This window comes from Pogona vitticeps, chromosome 7 (genome assembly GCF_051106095.1).
Source record: "Pogona vitticeps strain Pit_001003342236 chromosome 7, PviZW2.1, whole genome shotgun sequence".
In the NCBI taxonomy this organism is placed as follows: Eukaryota; Metazoa; Chordata; class Lepidosauria; order Squamata; family Agamidae; genus Pogona; species Pogona vitticeps.
Window position 1 is genome coordinate 2195012 of NC_135789.1, and position 16691 is coordinate 2211702.

Consider the following 16691-nt stretch of genomic DNA (forward strand, 5'->3'; position numbering starts at 1 on the left):
TCCATCACTTCCTGGTGTGTTCTTTGATAGAACCTAATTTTGCCTCCATTCCTGCACTTGGAAGCCTAGATGAAACTCTCAAAAGATATAGAGGCAGAAAATAAATTTTCATTGGACTTCTGTTGTATTAGACCTGATCATCTGGAGGATCCCTTCTAGCTCTGCAGTTCTAAGTTTACTACTATTACTATTACTATCACTAGTAGTAGTAGTAGTAATAGTAACAGTAACAGTAATAGTAATAGTAATAATAATAGTATATTTTCAGGGGCAGATTGATGACTCTAATTCTGCACCCTCAATAAGGGACCCTTGGTTTTAAATAAAAAGCAATCAAAGGAACTACTCATTTGTCTCTGCTTTGCTGTGAACAGGAAACATTCTATCACTGGGAACGAATCTCCAGAAGGCATGTGGGAGAACTGCAAAGGAGGAGGTCTAGGTTTGTGGTGACCCCACCAAGACCAAAGTCCGACGACCACGACCGGGCACGTTGGCAGCCAACGGATCCCCCTGGATTAATCACTATCCATGCCACCACAAGGGTGCCAATATCAATGGAATCGGAGAATGAGTGCTGCTGATCCTGTCTGGAATAGTCAGGTTTCATCCGAGTTTCACCCCAGTGTCCCAAAGTCCCCCTAGATGCTATCCAACCTTACAGGTCCTTGTTCAGTGGAGAAGCATCATCATCAGATCAAGGGCTGAGATCTCAAAGGAATGCCCCCTTCCAACAATGAGGTGTGTGGAAGGGGACTAATGGTGAAAAGCAGAAGATGTTCCTTAAAATCTCATGGGGTTCTTCTCGCCCTCTCTCCTGGTCCAAAAAATCAACTCCCAGAGTAGACCTCTAGGAACTCTTCCGGTGTTCAACTGATGGTCATTATTAATTACATTTCCACATGCCTGGGGTGCCCCATCCCAACTTCTGAGACTGAGCATTTGGACAAAGCATGCCCCCCACCCTATTTTAAATGCCAAGACTCTGTGCCGTCCTATAGTCTTTTTTTTCCTTAAATCTCTATGGATGTTTTATATTAATCCACTTGACCGTGTCAACTGCGTTGACAAAAACTCTGCACCCAAGCCTGGCCCTGTTGATAAATAAAAAATGGATCCCATTGACAAAAACGGAGCTGGTGTGATTATTGTTATTACTATTTAATGACTTTGGACTGGGATGTATTCAGATGGGCAGGGTGGCTCCGCAGGGCTTAGTTTCTCTACGTGATGCAACTGTTAAACTCTCCCCATCCTGACGACCGAGGCATTCTAAGAGCTGAGTTGCAAGAAAAACATTCCCTACACACACACACACACACACACAAACACACACGCACACACCACTGGTTAAAATAATTCTGAGTTCAAAATCCATGCCTTTCGATCAATGGAGACCTGGCCTTGCCTAGGAAAATGTGTGCAGGGAATCAGCGATGAAGCCAGTAAATTAGATTTTTCAAAAACCGTAGAACCATTTTGTGATAAGGACTTTGAGCCCAGTAAGCCTTCCAGCACCTCGGAGAGCTCCAGACAAACTTGGTGCTTCCAACATTCTTTACACTTCTAACTCTGTACAGGACCTACACACACACACACACACACATGCGCACGCGCACACATGCGCGCACACGCCAAACCACATGCATCGGGTAGAAAAGAAAGCAAACATTCCCAGATTGACCCAGAGGGCAAGAAGACACCCGCACGAATCCCAAGGACTCACATGTGCTTCCCCCGAAGCACAAAATGTCTAATTGCCATTCTGAACAGCATCATTTAAGGGCAACCGGAGTGTTTGAAAAATGAACTTTATGTTTCGTACAAAGAGGAGCGCACAGTTAAGTTCCATTCAAGGGGAAGTTTTAAAAAACCCGATTAAATCCCAAGCCTCGTTGATCCCTGTTCTGCCAAACAAGCATGTTCTAAAGCAGCTGAACAGAGAGAAAAACAAAACAAGATGTAACGTTTAACGAGCCGTTACTTATGTTCACCCATTATTATTTTTTATACGATGGTTTCGCCCTTGTGGTCAAGCCAACATGACTTTCTATATTCCTTGCTCAATGTTCATCACATGTATCTGTCCATCCAATTCCCTTTCACCCCTGAGAGCTCAAATATAACTTTCTGATCCTTCTCTGGATCTGGCTTTCATCGAGCATTTGCAATAAATAAATAAATAAATAAATAAATAAATAAATAAATAAATAAATAAATAAATAAACAAACAAACAAACAAACAAACAAACAAACAAACAAATAAATAAATAAATAAATAAATAAATAAATAAATAAATAAATAAATAAATAAATAAATAAATAAATAAATAAATAAATAAAAAAAAGGGCTCTCCTTGTTGCTATCTATGGTACAATGAACCAAAGGGTCTGGGCCGGCCCTTACCTTGACTGAGCAACAGCCAATTCAACTCAGCTCTGAATGACAGGAAATCTAGAAGTCCGTGGTCTTCCTTCTGGGGGTGAAGCTTCCAATCTATGCTGGCCATTGCACCAGGAACCCATTGCTGTTTTTTCACTATAACTTCTGGGAATGAGAAAGACCCCTTTTTTTCTGGGTGAACATATGAGTTGGCTTTTGCAGTATTTTTTTCCCCCTAGTGCACCCCTGATCTTAGCAAAACAGTGAGGAGCAAAGAATGATGATAGGGTAGACACCTTGTAGCCCATCACAGTGACCAATACACCCACAGCTCTCCCACCACAAGCAGCGGGATGTGAAGGGGGCGCTCCTCTCATCCTGGCGGTGGTCCTGTGCCCTATCGTGGGGCATAACATTTGCAGTCCCCACGCCAGTCTACCCCATCATTGCCAGGGGTCTGGAAAGCTCAGCTGGAGGACCAGCTCAGCTCTGCATAGCTCTGGCTGAACCGGAAATGCTTGGCTGTGAGAACTGCTGGAGAGCCCCGTGGTTGAGGTCTCTGGCTGAGGAGCCAGAGTCTGGGAGTTCGATTCCTCGCTCGGCCTCTTTGACAGGGGCTGGAGTTGATGACCCATAAGTTAGTTCCCTTACAGCTCTTCAGTTCTAAGATTAAGATCAAGTCCTTAAAACCAGTGGCTGGGGCCAAGGAAGCATGGACTACCCTCTGTGCCACGGCACAGTGCTATGGGGAGCAGTGATCTGCATCCAGAACAGCAGAAGGTGAAATGGCCCCGTTAAGGGCTCTGGAGCCTCTCGTATGCACCACGTTGCAAGAGAAGGTTCCCAGACCCACCTCCCCAAAGAGGAAATGGGTAGCTGGAAGGGCAATCAAGCACTATTGGAAGGGCCAGGGCCCCAAAGAGAGGAACGGGGAGTTGTTTACAACCACGCGTGACCCACTTCTGGAACTGACCCTAAACGGAAATTTCAGGCAGTGTACGTCCAGGAGGAAGTTGGCAGGACAGAGTAAAACTGTTCATCCCTGGTGAGGAGACCTTCCGTGTCCCCACCCCGGGCCTGGACAGGTCCCTTGTCCTTCCAAATGGCCCTTGGCTTTGGTTGAGTAGCCCTTTGCGCCTCCCAGGCAGGCACCGAGAGGCTGATATAAGGAAGGCACAGTTGGAGGGCCAACAAAGAACAGAGGCAACCCTTCTCCTCCTCCTCCTCCTTATCCACCTCCCTCCCACCATCCATCATGAAGACCTTGCCACTGCTGCTCATGACCATCCTGCTGGTGTGGTACGTGGGGGTCTCGGAAGCCGGCGAGGAAGGTGAGGAACGCAGCAAAGGCGGAGGTATCAGGAAGACCCTCAGGGGCTGGTGGAACAAGATAAGGCGGAAGGTAAGCAGAAAGGATGCTCTAGAGGGAGGGAGTGTTTGGGTACATGAAAGGGAGCGAGAGAGAGAGAGAGAGAAGGAGCACCCGGAAGGGTGGTCGAACCACCGCTGTGTAACGTGTGAGCTCGGGAAACCAGGCTGTTCTATGTCCACAGAACGGATGGGGTCAAAGCTAGAGACGGGAGAGGCACGCTGCACCCTGAAAGTTGTCTGTGAACATTGGGGACTCGGCTGTACAAAGTGGGGAGCAGCCCCGAGACCCACAGGGCAGCGGGAGGCTAGGGCTGGGCAGAAGGCGCTGAGGGAAGGAGACACACAAAATGGGGAACTCCGTGGCCACCGTTCTCGCACACGGAGAGAGTTGAGAAGCCAGACATCCTGGCTTTGCTAACTTAGTGCCTAACCAAAATGGTGGGAAAGGCTGCCCACCAGGGGATCTGTCTGGCCGGCAGCCTCCTTCTGCCCTTACCCATATGGGAAGTGATGGGGGAGGGTGCTGGGCAAATCCCTTCCTGCAGATTGGAGGGGACACCTGCCAGTCCAGGAAGACTGGCTTCCTTCTTTCCTGTTGCAAAGACAATTCTCTGAAGGTTTCTCCATGCCTTTTGGGCTTCATCCAAAGCAGCCTTGGGGGGAGGGGGCCTCTTTCCAGCCCGTTTGATAAGCTCCAGCCCTGAACCAGACTTCACTCCAGATGGGGTCCGGACGGGCCCAAAAGTGCTCTAATTCATTTGGGCTTAAACAGGTTTGGGGGGCACAAAAAACAGAGGCACTGGGTTGGTCTGGACATTGGAAAGATCCAGCTGTTTGAACTCACATTTCTCCTTCCTTCACTCGCAGGGGATAGCAAAATACAAAAAATTCAAAAAATTGGGGGCAGAAATACTAGAAGACATTTTGAAGAAAGCGACAGATTATATGGATGAAAAAGAGCAAACGCGCAGCATTGAGAAGCGGGCACCGTGAGGGAGAAACAGCAAGAGCTTCACATCTGGCCAGCCTGGATTTGCTTCGCCCACACCCCTCAACCTCCAGACCTGGACGACAGATGTTCAGCCAGACCTACAGACCCCTCTTCGGCCACATGGGAATTCTCACCCTCTCAAGCGGCCTTTCCCAAAATGGGTTTCCCCAGATGTTGTTAGACAACCGTCCCCATCATCCCCAATAAAGGGCTGGGGTTGATGGGGATGATAACCCAACAACACCTGGTGAACTCCAGATTGGTGCGAGGCATGCCAGAAGGACCTCCCGGTGCTTTGACCCTGTCACTTATGGAGCAATTCGTTCTCAGGTTATTTCCGGTAGGGATGATGTGGTTGGTTCTTCTTAACCTTTTAGATGTTACTCTGTCTGGGGATGATGGGAGCTGTAGCTAGACAACACCACTAAACAATCCTATCCCACCACCCCTCTTCAAACTATATTTTCTCGTTCTATTCTTAAATGCTTTCGTTTGGTTCAATGGGGCTGCGTAGTTTTGCATCTAAAGAATACCCAAAAATTGGAAAACCGATTCGGAGGTGGAGAAAATTACTTGTCAATGTGAGGATGATTGTGATAACGGTGGTGAGATAAGCAGGAGCTTCTGATGAGTTTTTTTTTCTCAATGTGCTAAACACACCTGCATGATCATATAAAGAGTTCTATTAATGCACATCAATCTTGCTTGAGGAGTCTGTTTTAAACGTTTCTTTAAGAGAATCAGCATGATTCACACTTCCTGGAACAATACGAGGACTGGCACATAAGAAGCACAGATGTAGGGATACATTTTCCCGCTCAAGCACACGTTGCAAGACCCCAGAAAGAACGGCACATTTAGGTTAAAATGTAAACAAAAACATGCAGTTTGTGATCAAACTCATTCAAAAACAGAGCTAGTTTTCACACTTAAAAAAAAAAAAGGATTTGTTAGTATGGAAACAGGCTTAAGAATGAATGTAGGTGAAACTGACATCACATTAAAATCTCCTGATTTCCAGTCTGATCATCACCATCATCTTAGAACTGCAGAGATGGAAGGGACCCTATGGATCATCGGGTCCAGCCCCTCTCAAGGACCTCCAGCCCAGGGTGGAATCGAACTCCCAAACTCTGGCTCCGTAGCCAGATGCCTCAACCGTTAAGCTATCCGGCAGTTATGTATCATCGGATAATCACACAAAGAGGATTGGGTCCAGATTTATTCTGTTGAATGTAGTCAAAGAAGACTTTGCTCATAACTTATTTACATAACAATCATATACTCAACTTCTTCTCTGCTTTCCTTTTGCTTACCTTATAATTTAAAACAAAGTTTACAAGGCAATTCAGAAAACAAAACAGGCCCTTTGCCAGTCGGGGGGGGGGGGAAATGAATGAATGAAAAACCTCAGACGTCAGCAGAAGAATTTAATTTCTTTGCCTCTTCCTGAAAAGAATCCGTTGTGGGTGCCATGTGAGGTTTCTCAGAGATGTTATCATGTCAGGACACAAGGGGCGTCCCTCTTAACACTCTGCCTAGAAGCCTCACCTTGTCCCATTCACTTCTATGGGATTCTAGTGAATAACCCGCTGATCTAGATCCCATCCATCAGGATGGGGGACTCAAGACTCCCATGCCATCCGTCCCGCTCATCCTTCCAGACTTTTATCAGGGCACGTGCAAAGTGAGAAAGGAGCTCCAAAATGGAAGAGTTGGGAGTCATCTTGTGGAATTGAAATCAATGGGGGGCTCACGCAGGACTAACTTGATCTGAAGGGGGCCTTAACAGCGTCTGCTCTGAGCCATCCCATCAGGGCATTTCCAACAGCAGCCGAGCAGCTGCGGAAGCCTCCCCCCCCAAGAAGAGGTTGACCAAAAAGCTACCCCAGCTACATCCCAGCCCCCTTGCTCCATCTAGTTTCAGTGGCGGAAAGAGCCAAGTGTCATCGTGTGTACATAAAATTGTGTGTGCAGGTAAACATTTATGGAAGTTATATTTTTGCACACTGGTCCCAAGATTCCAAGATCATGTTGGATTAAATTTTCTGGAGTCCTAGTCCTCAACGGCAAATGTTTACTTGCTTTTATGTGTGTGTCTCAACACCTATATGTGCCTAATACATACATACACGGTCCTTTCACCCTCTTCTCTAGCAACAGTGGCTGAAAGCCAAAATCCTGTTGCTTAGCATAGCAAATTACTCTAGAGCAGCCCCATTGGATATGTAGCGATGGATATGTAGTGAGTCAACTCCTCCATATGTTCCATTGATTCAAATGGACCTACTCTAACTATGACTTACTAGGCTAAGAACTTACTAAATCCCCTTTGATTCAATGGGCTTATCCTAGTATGATTTACTACACTTAGTAACAGGATTTGGACAATCATGTCGGCCATATTCTCCACCCCAATCTAAACACTTCTTTTTATTCGCCTCTTCCCCCCCCCCCAATTTTACAAACAGGGTGCAATGATTTTGATGCCTTGGTACCAGTGTCAAGTTACTTATGGACCCCATTGTACGGCCGACATCCCTTCTGAGATGGCCACCAGGCCCCTGGGTTGTGTTGCATGGACACAGTTGCTTGGGTTCCTTGTGCAACAGTAGTTCCCTCAGCGCATGCACAGGAGTATGCTTTGCTGGGGCTTCAGTTCCCTAAATAACAAGCTACAGGCTTGAAGGAGGCCAAGATTTATTTGCAATCGGACACATCTGGAACTGATCCTGATGCCTTTGAAGTGGGGTCTTGCGGTCAGGGGTGGAGTGACCAGAAAATCTGAATTTAGGGATACAGGAATGAAAATATGGAATAGTCAGGCCACCAGGCAGTTAAATTGCAGGTCTTCCTTGGGTTCTGGTGAGCATCTCATTTGCTTTCAAGAAAATCTGGATTTTCAAGGTCTTCTCTCCCTCTAAGCTATTAGGGAAAAGAAGAAGAGAAGTAATGTACTGTACGCTGGAAAAATGAAGTTTTTCAAACACTATTCCTCTAGTGACCAGTTCTGGTAACGTTATCTTTAGAAATACGTATTTCTAGCATTTTTATTTTAATGTTTTAAATATTTTCAGGACATGGATCAGTGAATCAGTGGATACCGATCCCACAGATAAAGGGGTCCTACTGTAATTTCTCTCCAATTACCCATCCAGGATGATAAGGTCTTTCTATGAGTGGAGTCCCATCCATCCATCCATCCATCCATCCATCCATCCATCCATCCATCCATCCATCCATCCATCCATCCATCCATCCATCCATCCAACCAAACAACCAAGCAAGCAAGCAAGCAAGCAAGCAAGCAAGCAAGCAACCAACCAACCAACCAACCAACCAACCAACTAACTAACTAACTAACTAACTAACTAACTAAACTCCAGAAAAAGGAGGAAAGAGGGAAAACCATTCCAACCCTACCCAAATGATTGGGACAACATTCCACCCCAGATTTCAGATAAAGACTGATCTCACCACCCTTTTGTTGAAAGAGTAAACTGCAGTTCTGGGACTTTTAATGAAGCAGAGGCAAAGGGGTAACATTTCAGAGTAACTGGCCCCACAATTTGGTTTTATGGGAAGCTGTCATGAAAGGACCCTTCCCTCTCCGCCTCACACCCTCACAACTTAGAGTGGGCCCAATCTCTTTTAGCAGCCTCCGTCAGAACCTGCTGCCCTTCTTGACCGACCACCCAGGTCTTCCCCTCCTTCAGCCGTTGATCTGCGCATGGTGCCAAAAGGGCAACCCTGTAAGGAGAAAAAATAAAATCATAGAGTCTGTTCTCCTCGTTCACATTTCAGAACAGCTTTCATTCCTCTCCCCACCCACGAAATTGTAGAAATTTCACCTTGAATGGAGTCCCCACCACCACCACCATCTCTGTGTAGCTTCTCTGGCCCTTTACCAGCCTAGCTGGCCTCTCAATTCTTTCGGTCCGAGAAGGAGCGGGACTACATCTCCCATCATCCTTAACCACAGGCTATGCTGGGAAGAACAAGGGCCACAGACATCCATAGGGATCTGGAAGGCCACCCCTTCCCTATCCCAATTTTAGGGAAAGACACGATTGTTGAACTAGCAGCAAACCTATAAAGGTGAACAGTCAATAATCAGTCAATAATCTACGGATCCCTGGGACTGTGCAGCTGGCCCAAGGCCACCTAGGCTGGCTCTACTCACAGGCGGCACAGTGAGGAATTGAACTCCTAACCTCTGGCTCTGCATCCAGAGACCTAAACCACTCACACCAGTCTTCATATATCTTTCTTCTTTTATACCACTTCTGCTTCCACTGCTGCTATAATTGGACCTGGCCTATTGTCACTTGATGAGCTGACAATGACTCTTAGCCATTATTATAACAACAATCTTAGAATGGCAGAAGGGGATCCTATAGATCATCTAGTCCAGCCTCTCTCAAGGAGGCCCGGGGGGGGGAGGAATCAAACTCCCAACCTCTGGCTCTGCAGCCAGATGCCTAAACCACCGAGCTATCCAGCTGTTGCTGACACTGCTATTATTTTAGGGTGACTTCTGGAATATTGTGTGCCTACATTATCACCAGGGTTGTTCTTAATGGCTGTTGTGCCTATTATTGCTATCGTTAGCAGCACAAGTGGTATCTATGTCATTTGCCCGCCTTCCCACCTTCCATGCCTCTCTAGAAAAAGGAGTTCCCCAGCAAAGTCTCAAAAACTAGCTCTTTTTTCAGACTTACCTTTTGCACCTTCTTTAGAGTCACCTCTTGAGCAACGATAGTGCAAAGGAGTGGAAGCACAATAAGCAAGATCAACAACAGCTTCATGGTGGGTGGAAAGAACTCCAGCTTTGGATTGAAAGGGAAGGAAGGGTTAGAAAAATACACTTTTTTTCCCCTTGACACATCATCCTCTGTGGTGGCGCCACCAAGGCAGGAAAGTCCACGGCCCACTCAGCAGAATGAACCCAATCTGAAGCCAACCTGGGAGAGGTTGAACAAAGGACCCTCAAGATGCTAACGAGTGATGCCCAGTGTGATGCAGTGATAGAGTGATGGACTAGGACTCTGGAAGACCCAGGTTCGAATCTTCCCCTCCCCTCAGCCAGGAAAACTTGCAGGGGGAGTGGAACGGGAAAAACCCCTCCTTCAAGATCTCACTTCCCTTGAAAACCCTGTTAGGATAGGTATAGAGTAAGTCTGTTCTGACTTCAGGGCACCCACCATGAATAACAACAGATGCAAAGTCAGCCCTTCAGAAATTGGAAAACAGCAGAGGCTCAAAGCATGGCACTGCTAAGGGGGGAGAATTGATGAGCTTTTGTGGCCAGGGGGTGCCTCTGTGTTTAGGAGCGGAGCACCATTCACGGTACAATCATAAATGATGGGATCCCTAAGTCTCTCTTCTCCAGGTGGTTCTTCACTCTATGGCTGCAGAAAGAATCGCAGACCCCCTTCCATCTACCCCTGCCAAGGTGGAAGAGCCAGGATCCTTACCAAGTGCCCCTCTCGGTCTCCTGTCTCAGCCGGTGAGGAGGCGAAGCCAACACGGACTGCCCAACCGCCCCTGGCTTTTTATGGCCTCCTCTATCACTTCAGGAAATCAAACCCACAGTGGCCTTTGGCAGAGCGGGGAAGAGGAAAAAGCTGGCGTGTCTCAACCCGCACACACACACACACATCTATCTGCGCACGCGCGCACACACACACACACAAAAAATAACTCATCGCTTCTCTGCCCCGAGGGGCTGCAGGAGTAACAACATGTGCCCATGTATCGGTAGGAAACGGACACACTGTTTTTGGCGTGCACAGATGAAATGGTCTAATCCCCCCCCCGAGAGGCTTTCAAGAAAAACCAAACAGAAAAAAAAACCCAGTCATCCTCCCCCCCCCCCCTTAAGCCATTACGGACTGAATTATATCACAAAAAAACCTCCAAGCACATTTGAACAAAAATAAGATGTTCGTCCCAGAAGCTTAAAGGTCAGGTCAGATGCCTCTGAAACTGTTGGAATGAACAGCAAATTGTCGAGAATTCCTGCCTTCTGCTTACTGTAGACCTCATCCCAAAAGGTCAGAGGGCTGTCCCATCTTTTTCTTGAAAACCTCTGTGCGTTCCGTTGTCATACTGCTCTAACATTTATCATTCCCTGTGTCCAAATCAACAAGTTGGATGATATTGGCAAATGCTGACCAATCTGATTTCTTTTTTTAAAAAAATGAATTGAAATTAAATTCTCACCACCTGTGTTATTGACTAGGGATCATCGTATGCATCTGGGCCATTTCCTCTATTTCATCCCTTTATCCCCTAAACTGAGATCCATCACATATTCTGACCTTGTTCAGCCACTGGAAACATCCTCCTGCTCCTCCTCCTTCTCCTTCATCATCTCAATGCTGACTTGATTTTGCTTCACCCGTCGAATCTATGTTTTAGGATTGTATTGTTTTCTTTTGCTTTTGTTATGCCCTGTTGGGTTTTATACTGTTAACCGGCCAGAAACAGTGCTCTGCACTAATGGGGTGTATACAAATAAAATAAAATGAAATAAAATAAGGAAGGTTGGGAGTCCTCTTGTCCCATTACTAGGACTTCAATTTCTTTACTTTTTTGCATCGCTACCAGATAGGGTTGCATGCGACCTATATATATATATAAGGAATTTATATTAGGAATAATCTCTGTAGTTTTCAGTTCTGTCTGCTCATGTGTTGCTGCACTGAGATCTCGGATCTCTCCTTGGCGAGATATACAGAGATATTAAACGGCTTACCAAGCTTATCTGGAAGGCATGCTTACCAATGACAGCAGCACACCATCCCCCTGATGTTTACTCAAATGATAAGCTGATTCTGAGCCTGGCACTTAATTAAATATGCAAATTAACCAGCCGCCCTCGGCCCCACGCTTAGAAGAGGATCGTGCTGTGCCGTGCGGAGCAAAACGGCTGAGCCAAAATATTCTGCCAGTTTGGTCTTGGGAGATCTCTACTAGCAGTAACCCGGGTCGTTGTAGGATGGCCAAATGGGCTGTGGCTTAAGTCAACATTTTCATGACGGCTCTGACCAGGAAGGAAAGCTAGAGGACACCTGACTAGATTCCCCCCCCCCCTCAAAGAGAGAAGGAATCTGTTCGGGGGTTTATGGGTCAAATCACACCTTAAGGAGAAGGTCTTTTAGCTTCTCCCTCTGGGCACCCAGATCTTCCCAGCTCCACGACTAAGAAACCAGGATTGCAAATGAAGCCTGTGTTTGCCTCCCGATAACCAATGGTTACAAGATCCAGACCGAAGCAAGCTTATGCCAGCAGAAAGAGAGGCCTTTTGACTGGGAATGCGGCTGACAGGTTTGTGTGGGTCCATGCGGCCTATGGCTGCCCCTCTCCTGCTCTAGGAATTCAACCGGCACCCCGTGCAGGCTTCCGCTTTGTAATGAGTGGTCAGGGCAGTAGCCAAGCCAGTGGATGATCTGTCCTGGACGGGACCCACATTATGCCCCCCCATAAACCTGTCCCACACAACAGAGACAAGAAAGAGGTTCCTATTCTCCTTCTCTCCTGAAATAATTTAAAATTCCTCTCTTGTGCTCTGCAGAGACTCTTACATAACTTAATCTCCTTTCAAGGCCCCCCGGTTACGGATTGCTTATGATTTCAACACGAGGAACAATATTAGTTAACAACGCTATTTCCAGACAAGCATAATCTGCCTTGTGGTTTGAATGGCAATTAAAAACGACAACAACCAACTCTCAAACTCAACCTGATGGTCCGGTTTATCAATTTAACAATATTCAGAATGGGGAAACCAGGAACAGTTTAAAAAAGATGCCACCCTGGTTCCAGATATAATTTGTCACCATATAAAGTGTCTGCTCCCAAAATTACTCAATCCAAAGGGAATAATACAGGAAGTCACAAAGCCTTGCTTGCTTTTTAAAAGAAAGATGGAATCTAGGGAGGGATGTAAAACCTGCCACTCTGTAGATTAATCAACTTAAACCTTAACCTAAGTTGATTAACCTAGAAAAGTTTTTGTGATAAAGCTGAGAGTAGTGGATGCTCTTGTGAACTTCCTAGAACATAACATATATATTCAACCTTAAATTCCACATTTTCCTTCCAGAAGACTGCCAATGTCCTTTTCTTGTTCATTAATTTAAAAAAAACACCCTAAGATTTCTTCTATCAAACTTAGAAAGAACAGTCCCTGATCAAACGACAAAACAAATGAAATTCCCAGTAACAAATTCTGGGGGGAAAAAAACACTCATCACAAGAGTCTCCTGAGCCACATCACGTCCCCTGCAGAGAATCTCCCTCAAAAATGCAGCCAGCATTAGTGATCAACAAACTGGGAATCATCATTTTCATCACCCCGGGAGCAGGTCTTTTGCAAGCATGACAGATCTGAATCGCCAGCTCACAACTCAAGGACCAGGTACTTGGCATTATCAACAGTACCACAAGGCTACTGCTGCTGGAAAAATCTGTATTGGCCTGCAGTTAGTGTGGGAATTGCAGCTCACCACTAGGGGGAAAGGAAGCCTGGTTGTGACCTCCCTCTGCCACCAATTTGAAGTTTAGCCTTGGTTTTGTCTCTTTCTTGAATCCTTCATTTCCTCCCACTCCCCCCAAAACAGGCTGGTGTTTACCCTCCCCTGAAATGCCATTGGCTCCTCTACCAGATTTTTCTTGCTTGCATCACCGGGTGGCTCAAGGAAGGAGGGGGGGTTATTTTAAAAAAGGATGCTCCAGCCCCCCCCCCGCCCACTTCTCCTTTTAAGACAAGGATCCAAGGACACCCTAGAAGCTTTCTGCCTCTTAGCCTCATCCAAGGAGTTCCTCGTTCCCTCGAAACATGCAGCTGATGGCTCGGCTCGTAGCACTGCTGTTGCTGCTGTGGACTGTCAGAGCCTCAGTTCTGCCGGGAGAGGAGAAGTTTTCGGTACAGAGCAGCCGGGTAAGTCCACCAGGATGATCTTCTTTGGGGATTTGGGACTTTTAAAGTCTCTTTTTCCTCCTCTCCCCCCCCCCAGTTTTTTCCTATGTCTCTCTCTCTCTCTCTCTCTCTCTCTCTCTCTTAATACATTCGGAGCTGCTAGTTCTGGGGACAAAGGTTTGGTGGTGGCGGCTGTTATTCCAAAACGAAAAATACATGGAAGAGAAGAGATTAGACACGAGGCATCCACAGCATCTATGGATCAAAAAAGAAGTTAAACAAAGAAAGGGGGGGGGAGGTTCTTTTCCTGAATGGGGTTTGAGAGAGTGAATATTGATGGGGAGTACTGGGCGGGGGGGGGTGGTAGGGAGAAAATCAGGGACCCAAAGATCAATGGTGTAAACCTCTGTTTTATTGCCCAGAAGTGAGAGGGAAGCATGAGGATTATTCAGTTCTCAGGTCGGTGGAAAATTTATTGCAGCCTCAGAAAAAGAAGGAGAAGGGGAGAGAGGGAATTTAGGAAGGGATGAAAGGAAAAAAATAGAAGAGGCTCAGGTTGTTAAAAAGAGAGAATTCTTTTCTTAAAAGGATGTCCTTAATTTTGGAAACAATGCACCTTGTTTCAGCATCCATTCCTTAATTTCGGAATGGTTGCTGCTCCCAGGTATTTTTTCTGCTCCCGGGTATTTTTCGTATGGAAGGGTTTGATCTGGAAACTAAACGGTGTTTGTACTTCTTAGTTTGGGTTTTTATCAAAATCTGCTCCTGGAGTTTGAATTCTGGATGCCGAGGGTCCTTCTCTTGATGACTGTCTTTCTGCCCAGACGAATAGGGAATAATTTTAGCCTACCCCCTTGATAGCAGTTCAGAATAATTACCCCTAAAGGTGTTTGTTTGTTTTTTAAAGTAGCAGGTCTTGCGTGCCCCTTTGGTGTTAACAGGCAGAAATCAGTCAGGTCATGCTTCCCCATCAAAGTATCTGGTGTTATCAGAGCTGTACCTGTTGAGTCTTTCTTTCTTACTTACTTATATTACACCACCCTCTTTCTCTCGTATTTTCTCCTTGAATGCAGGAGCAAACCAAAGCCCGCAAAGGCCTGATCCTGAAAATGCTGGCAGATCTACTAGATGGGGCAGAGGCTGGTCAGGATGCGACACCTTTCTCAGACTCAGAAGACCTTCCCGAAAGCAAGCTGGAAGAGGAGCCGTCGGCGCTGGGGCGGTTCTCCCAGATCACCCAGCGAGATCGCAAGGCCCCGTGTAAAAACTTCTTCTGGAAGACCTTCACCGCCTGCTAACAGCCCCCTATGCCCCCCACCTCCTCCTCCTCCACCAACAACCCCCAGCCCCCTTTTGCCTCTGGGTCTGGGGCTCCTCTCACCCCCATCCCACTATGTAACATGGGTCAAGAAGGGAAACATATCCACAGAGCAGATCCCCCTCCCTTCCTTTAACCTAGAGTTCACCCTCCAGGAACCAGTACCTTGTTTCCCCGAAAATCAGACCTAACCTGAAAACAAGCCCTAGTCGGATTTTTCAGGATGCTCGTCATTTAAATCCTTCCCCAATAATAAGCCCTAGTTAAGTAAAACTCTGCCCTCCACCCTTGTGCAGCAACCAGAAACAGATGACGTGATTGTATTTGAATCAATGTAGTTTGTTGTATTGGGGGAGGGGAATCCCCTGAAAATAAGCCCTAATGCTTTTTTTAAAAAGCAAAAAATTAGTATAAGACCCTGTCTTATTTTCGTGGAAACAGGGTCGATGAGGCTTTTCATGGCACAGAGCAGAAAAAAAAATAAAGGATCGTGCACTGCCGGGAAGAACTGGTTGATGTGTTGGAAGCTCTTCTCATTCCTGCTCTCATGCCCATGTCAGGAGCTATTCCCGCCCCTATAAAATAGCACTCGCCCCTCCGGAGTTCTGCATTTGTCTCTTCTCTTGTTAGTCCTCTTGCCAAACGGTACAAACTTCGGCTCTTACGGTGGTTCCATCCGCAAATAAAGCATGGCCTCAGGAGATTTGGGACTCAGCAGTGTATTCCTTGTTGTCTTCTTTCCTCTTGGTGGCTCTTTTCGGGGCTGAGTGATGGAGAGGGGGTGCTGAGGACGTCCGGGCTTTCATCTGGGGCAGAAGGAGGTGGAAACAGAATTCAAGGTTGCAGAAAGACAGCTGCTGGCCATCTCAGTGGTTCCCCACCTTGGGTCTCCGGAGGTTTTTGGACTGCAGAAACTCCCAGAAATCCTGCCCAGCACAGCTCTTGCTGAAGTCTTTTGGGAGTTGCAGTTCAAGAACCTCCAGAGACCCAAGGTGGGGAACCCTTGATGTAGACGTTGCTGGATGCCAGCTCTGACAAGCCCCGGCCGGTGGGGTCAAAAAAAGCAGGGATGACGGGAGATGAGGTCCGGAGACATTTGGAGTAGAACCCCACTGACCCAGGCTTGGAAAAGTGGCCGTGGTGGCTGGATCCTGGAAGACGTGGCTGGAGAAGACAGATAATTTGGGGAGCTCTGCACCCAACAGAAGAAGAGCATTGGCCACAGATTTTTGGGGGAGGAAGTCCCAATGGAAGATGTTCTTCCCAGGCAACCTTTGCTAAAATTCCTTGCTTCCCCCCAATTCTTTCTCACCCTTTTTCTCCCACTGATTAGCCACTTGGCGAGTTCATCTGCAGCCCCAGACCGTGGTGCCTCCCAGGGAAAAAGAGGGAAGGCCAAACAAAGAGCCGGGACTACTCGTTAAGAGGAAGCATCTGTGCTGCAAGTGAAGGAAAACCCACCAAGTTCATTTTGGAAAAGGGACGGCAGCCCCATGAAATTGACCTCTGCCCTACCGGCTCTTTTCGAAGGTCCTGTCGTTCTTGATTAAATTCCTGCAGATCGCCACAGGTGGGATCCCAGTAGCTTAAGGACAGACAAAAATAATCACACAAGCCAGAGTCTGGCCTTACCTTCAAAATCAAAAAGGGGGGGGGGGGACAACAAGCAAACTGCAAAGGAGGAGTGTTTGGGGGGGGGGGA

At 46.8% G+C, this 16691-nt stretch overlaps 1 protein-coding gene and 1 long non-coding RNA gene across 3 annotated transcripts; one reads left to right on the forward strand and one right to left on the reverse strand.

Moving 5' to 3' along the window:
* Positions 1-8227: 8227 nt before the first annotated feature.
* On the reverse strand, positions 8228-15716 carry LOC144584042 (uncharacterized). Of its 2 annotated transcripts, none has more exons than XR_013538047.1 (3): positions 15583-15716; positions 9467-9574; positions 8228-8495 (listed from the first exon to the last, which is right to left on the reverse strand). It is a non-coding gene; the product is annotated as an uncharacterized LOC144584042 (long non-coding RNA). The 2 variants fall into 2 exon arrangements; XR_013538048.1 differs by lacking the exon at positions 15583-15716 and adding an exon at positions 11069-11485.
* Positions 13315-15692, forward strand: LOC110073234 (somatostatin-2). Its single transcript, XM_020782188.3, has 2 exons — positions 13315-13692; positions 14745-15692. The coding sequence occupies exons 1-2, from the start codon at positions 13591-13593 to the stop codon at positions 14967-14969; spliced, it is 327 nt and encodes a 108-aa protein (XP_020637847.3). The 5' UTR covers positions 13315-13590; the 3' UTR covers positions 14970-15692.
* Positions 15717-16691: the final 975 nt, after the last annotated feature.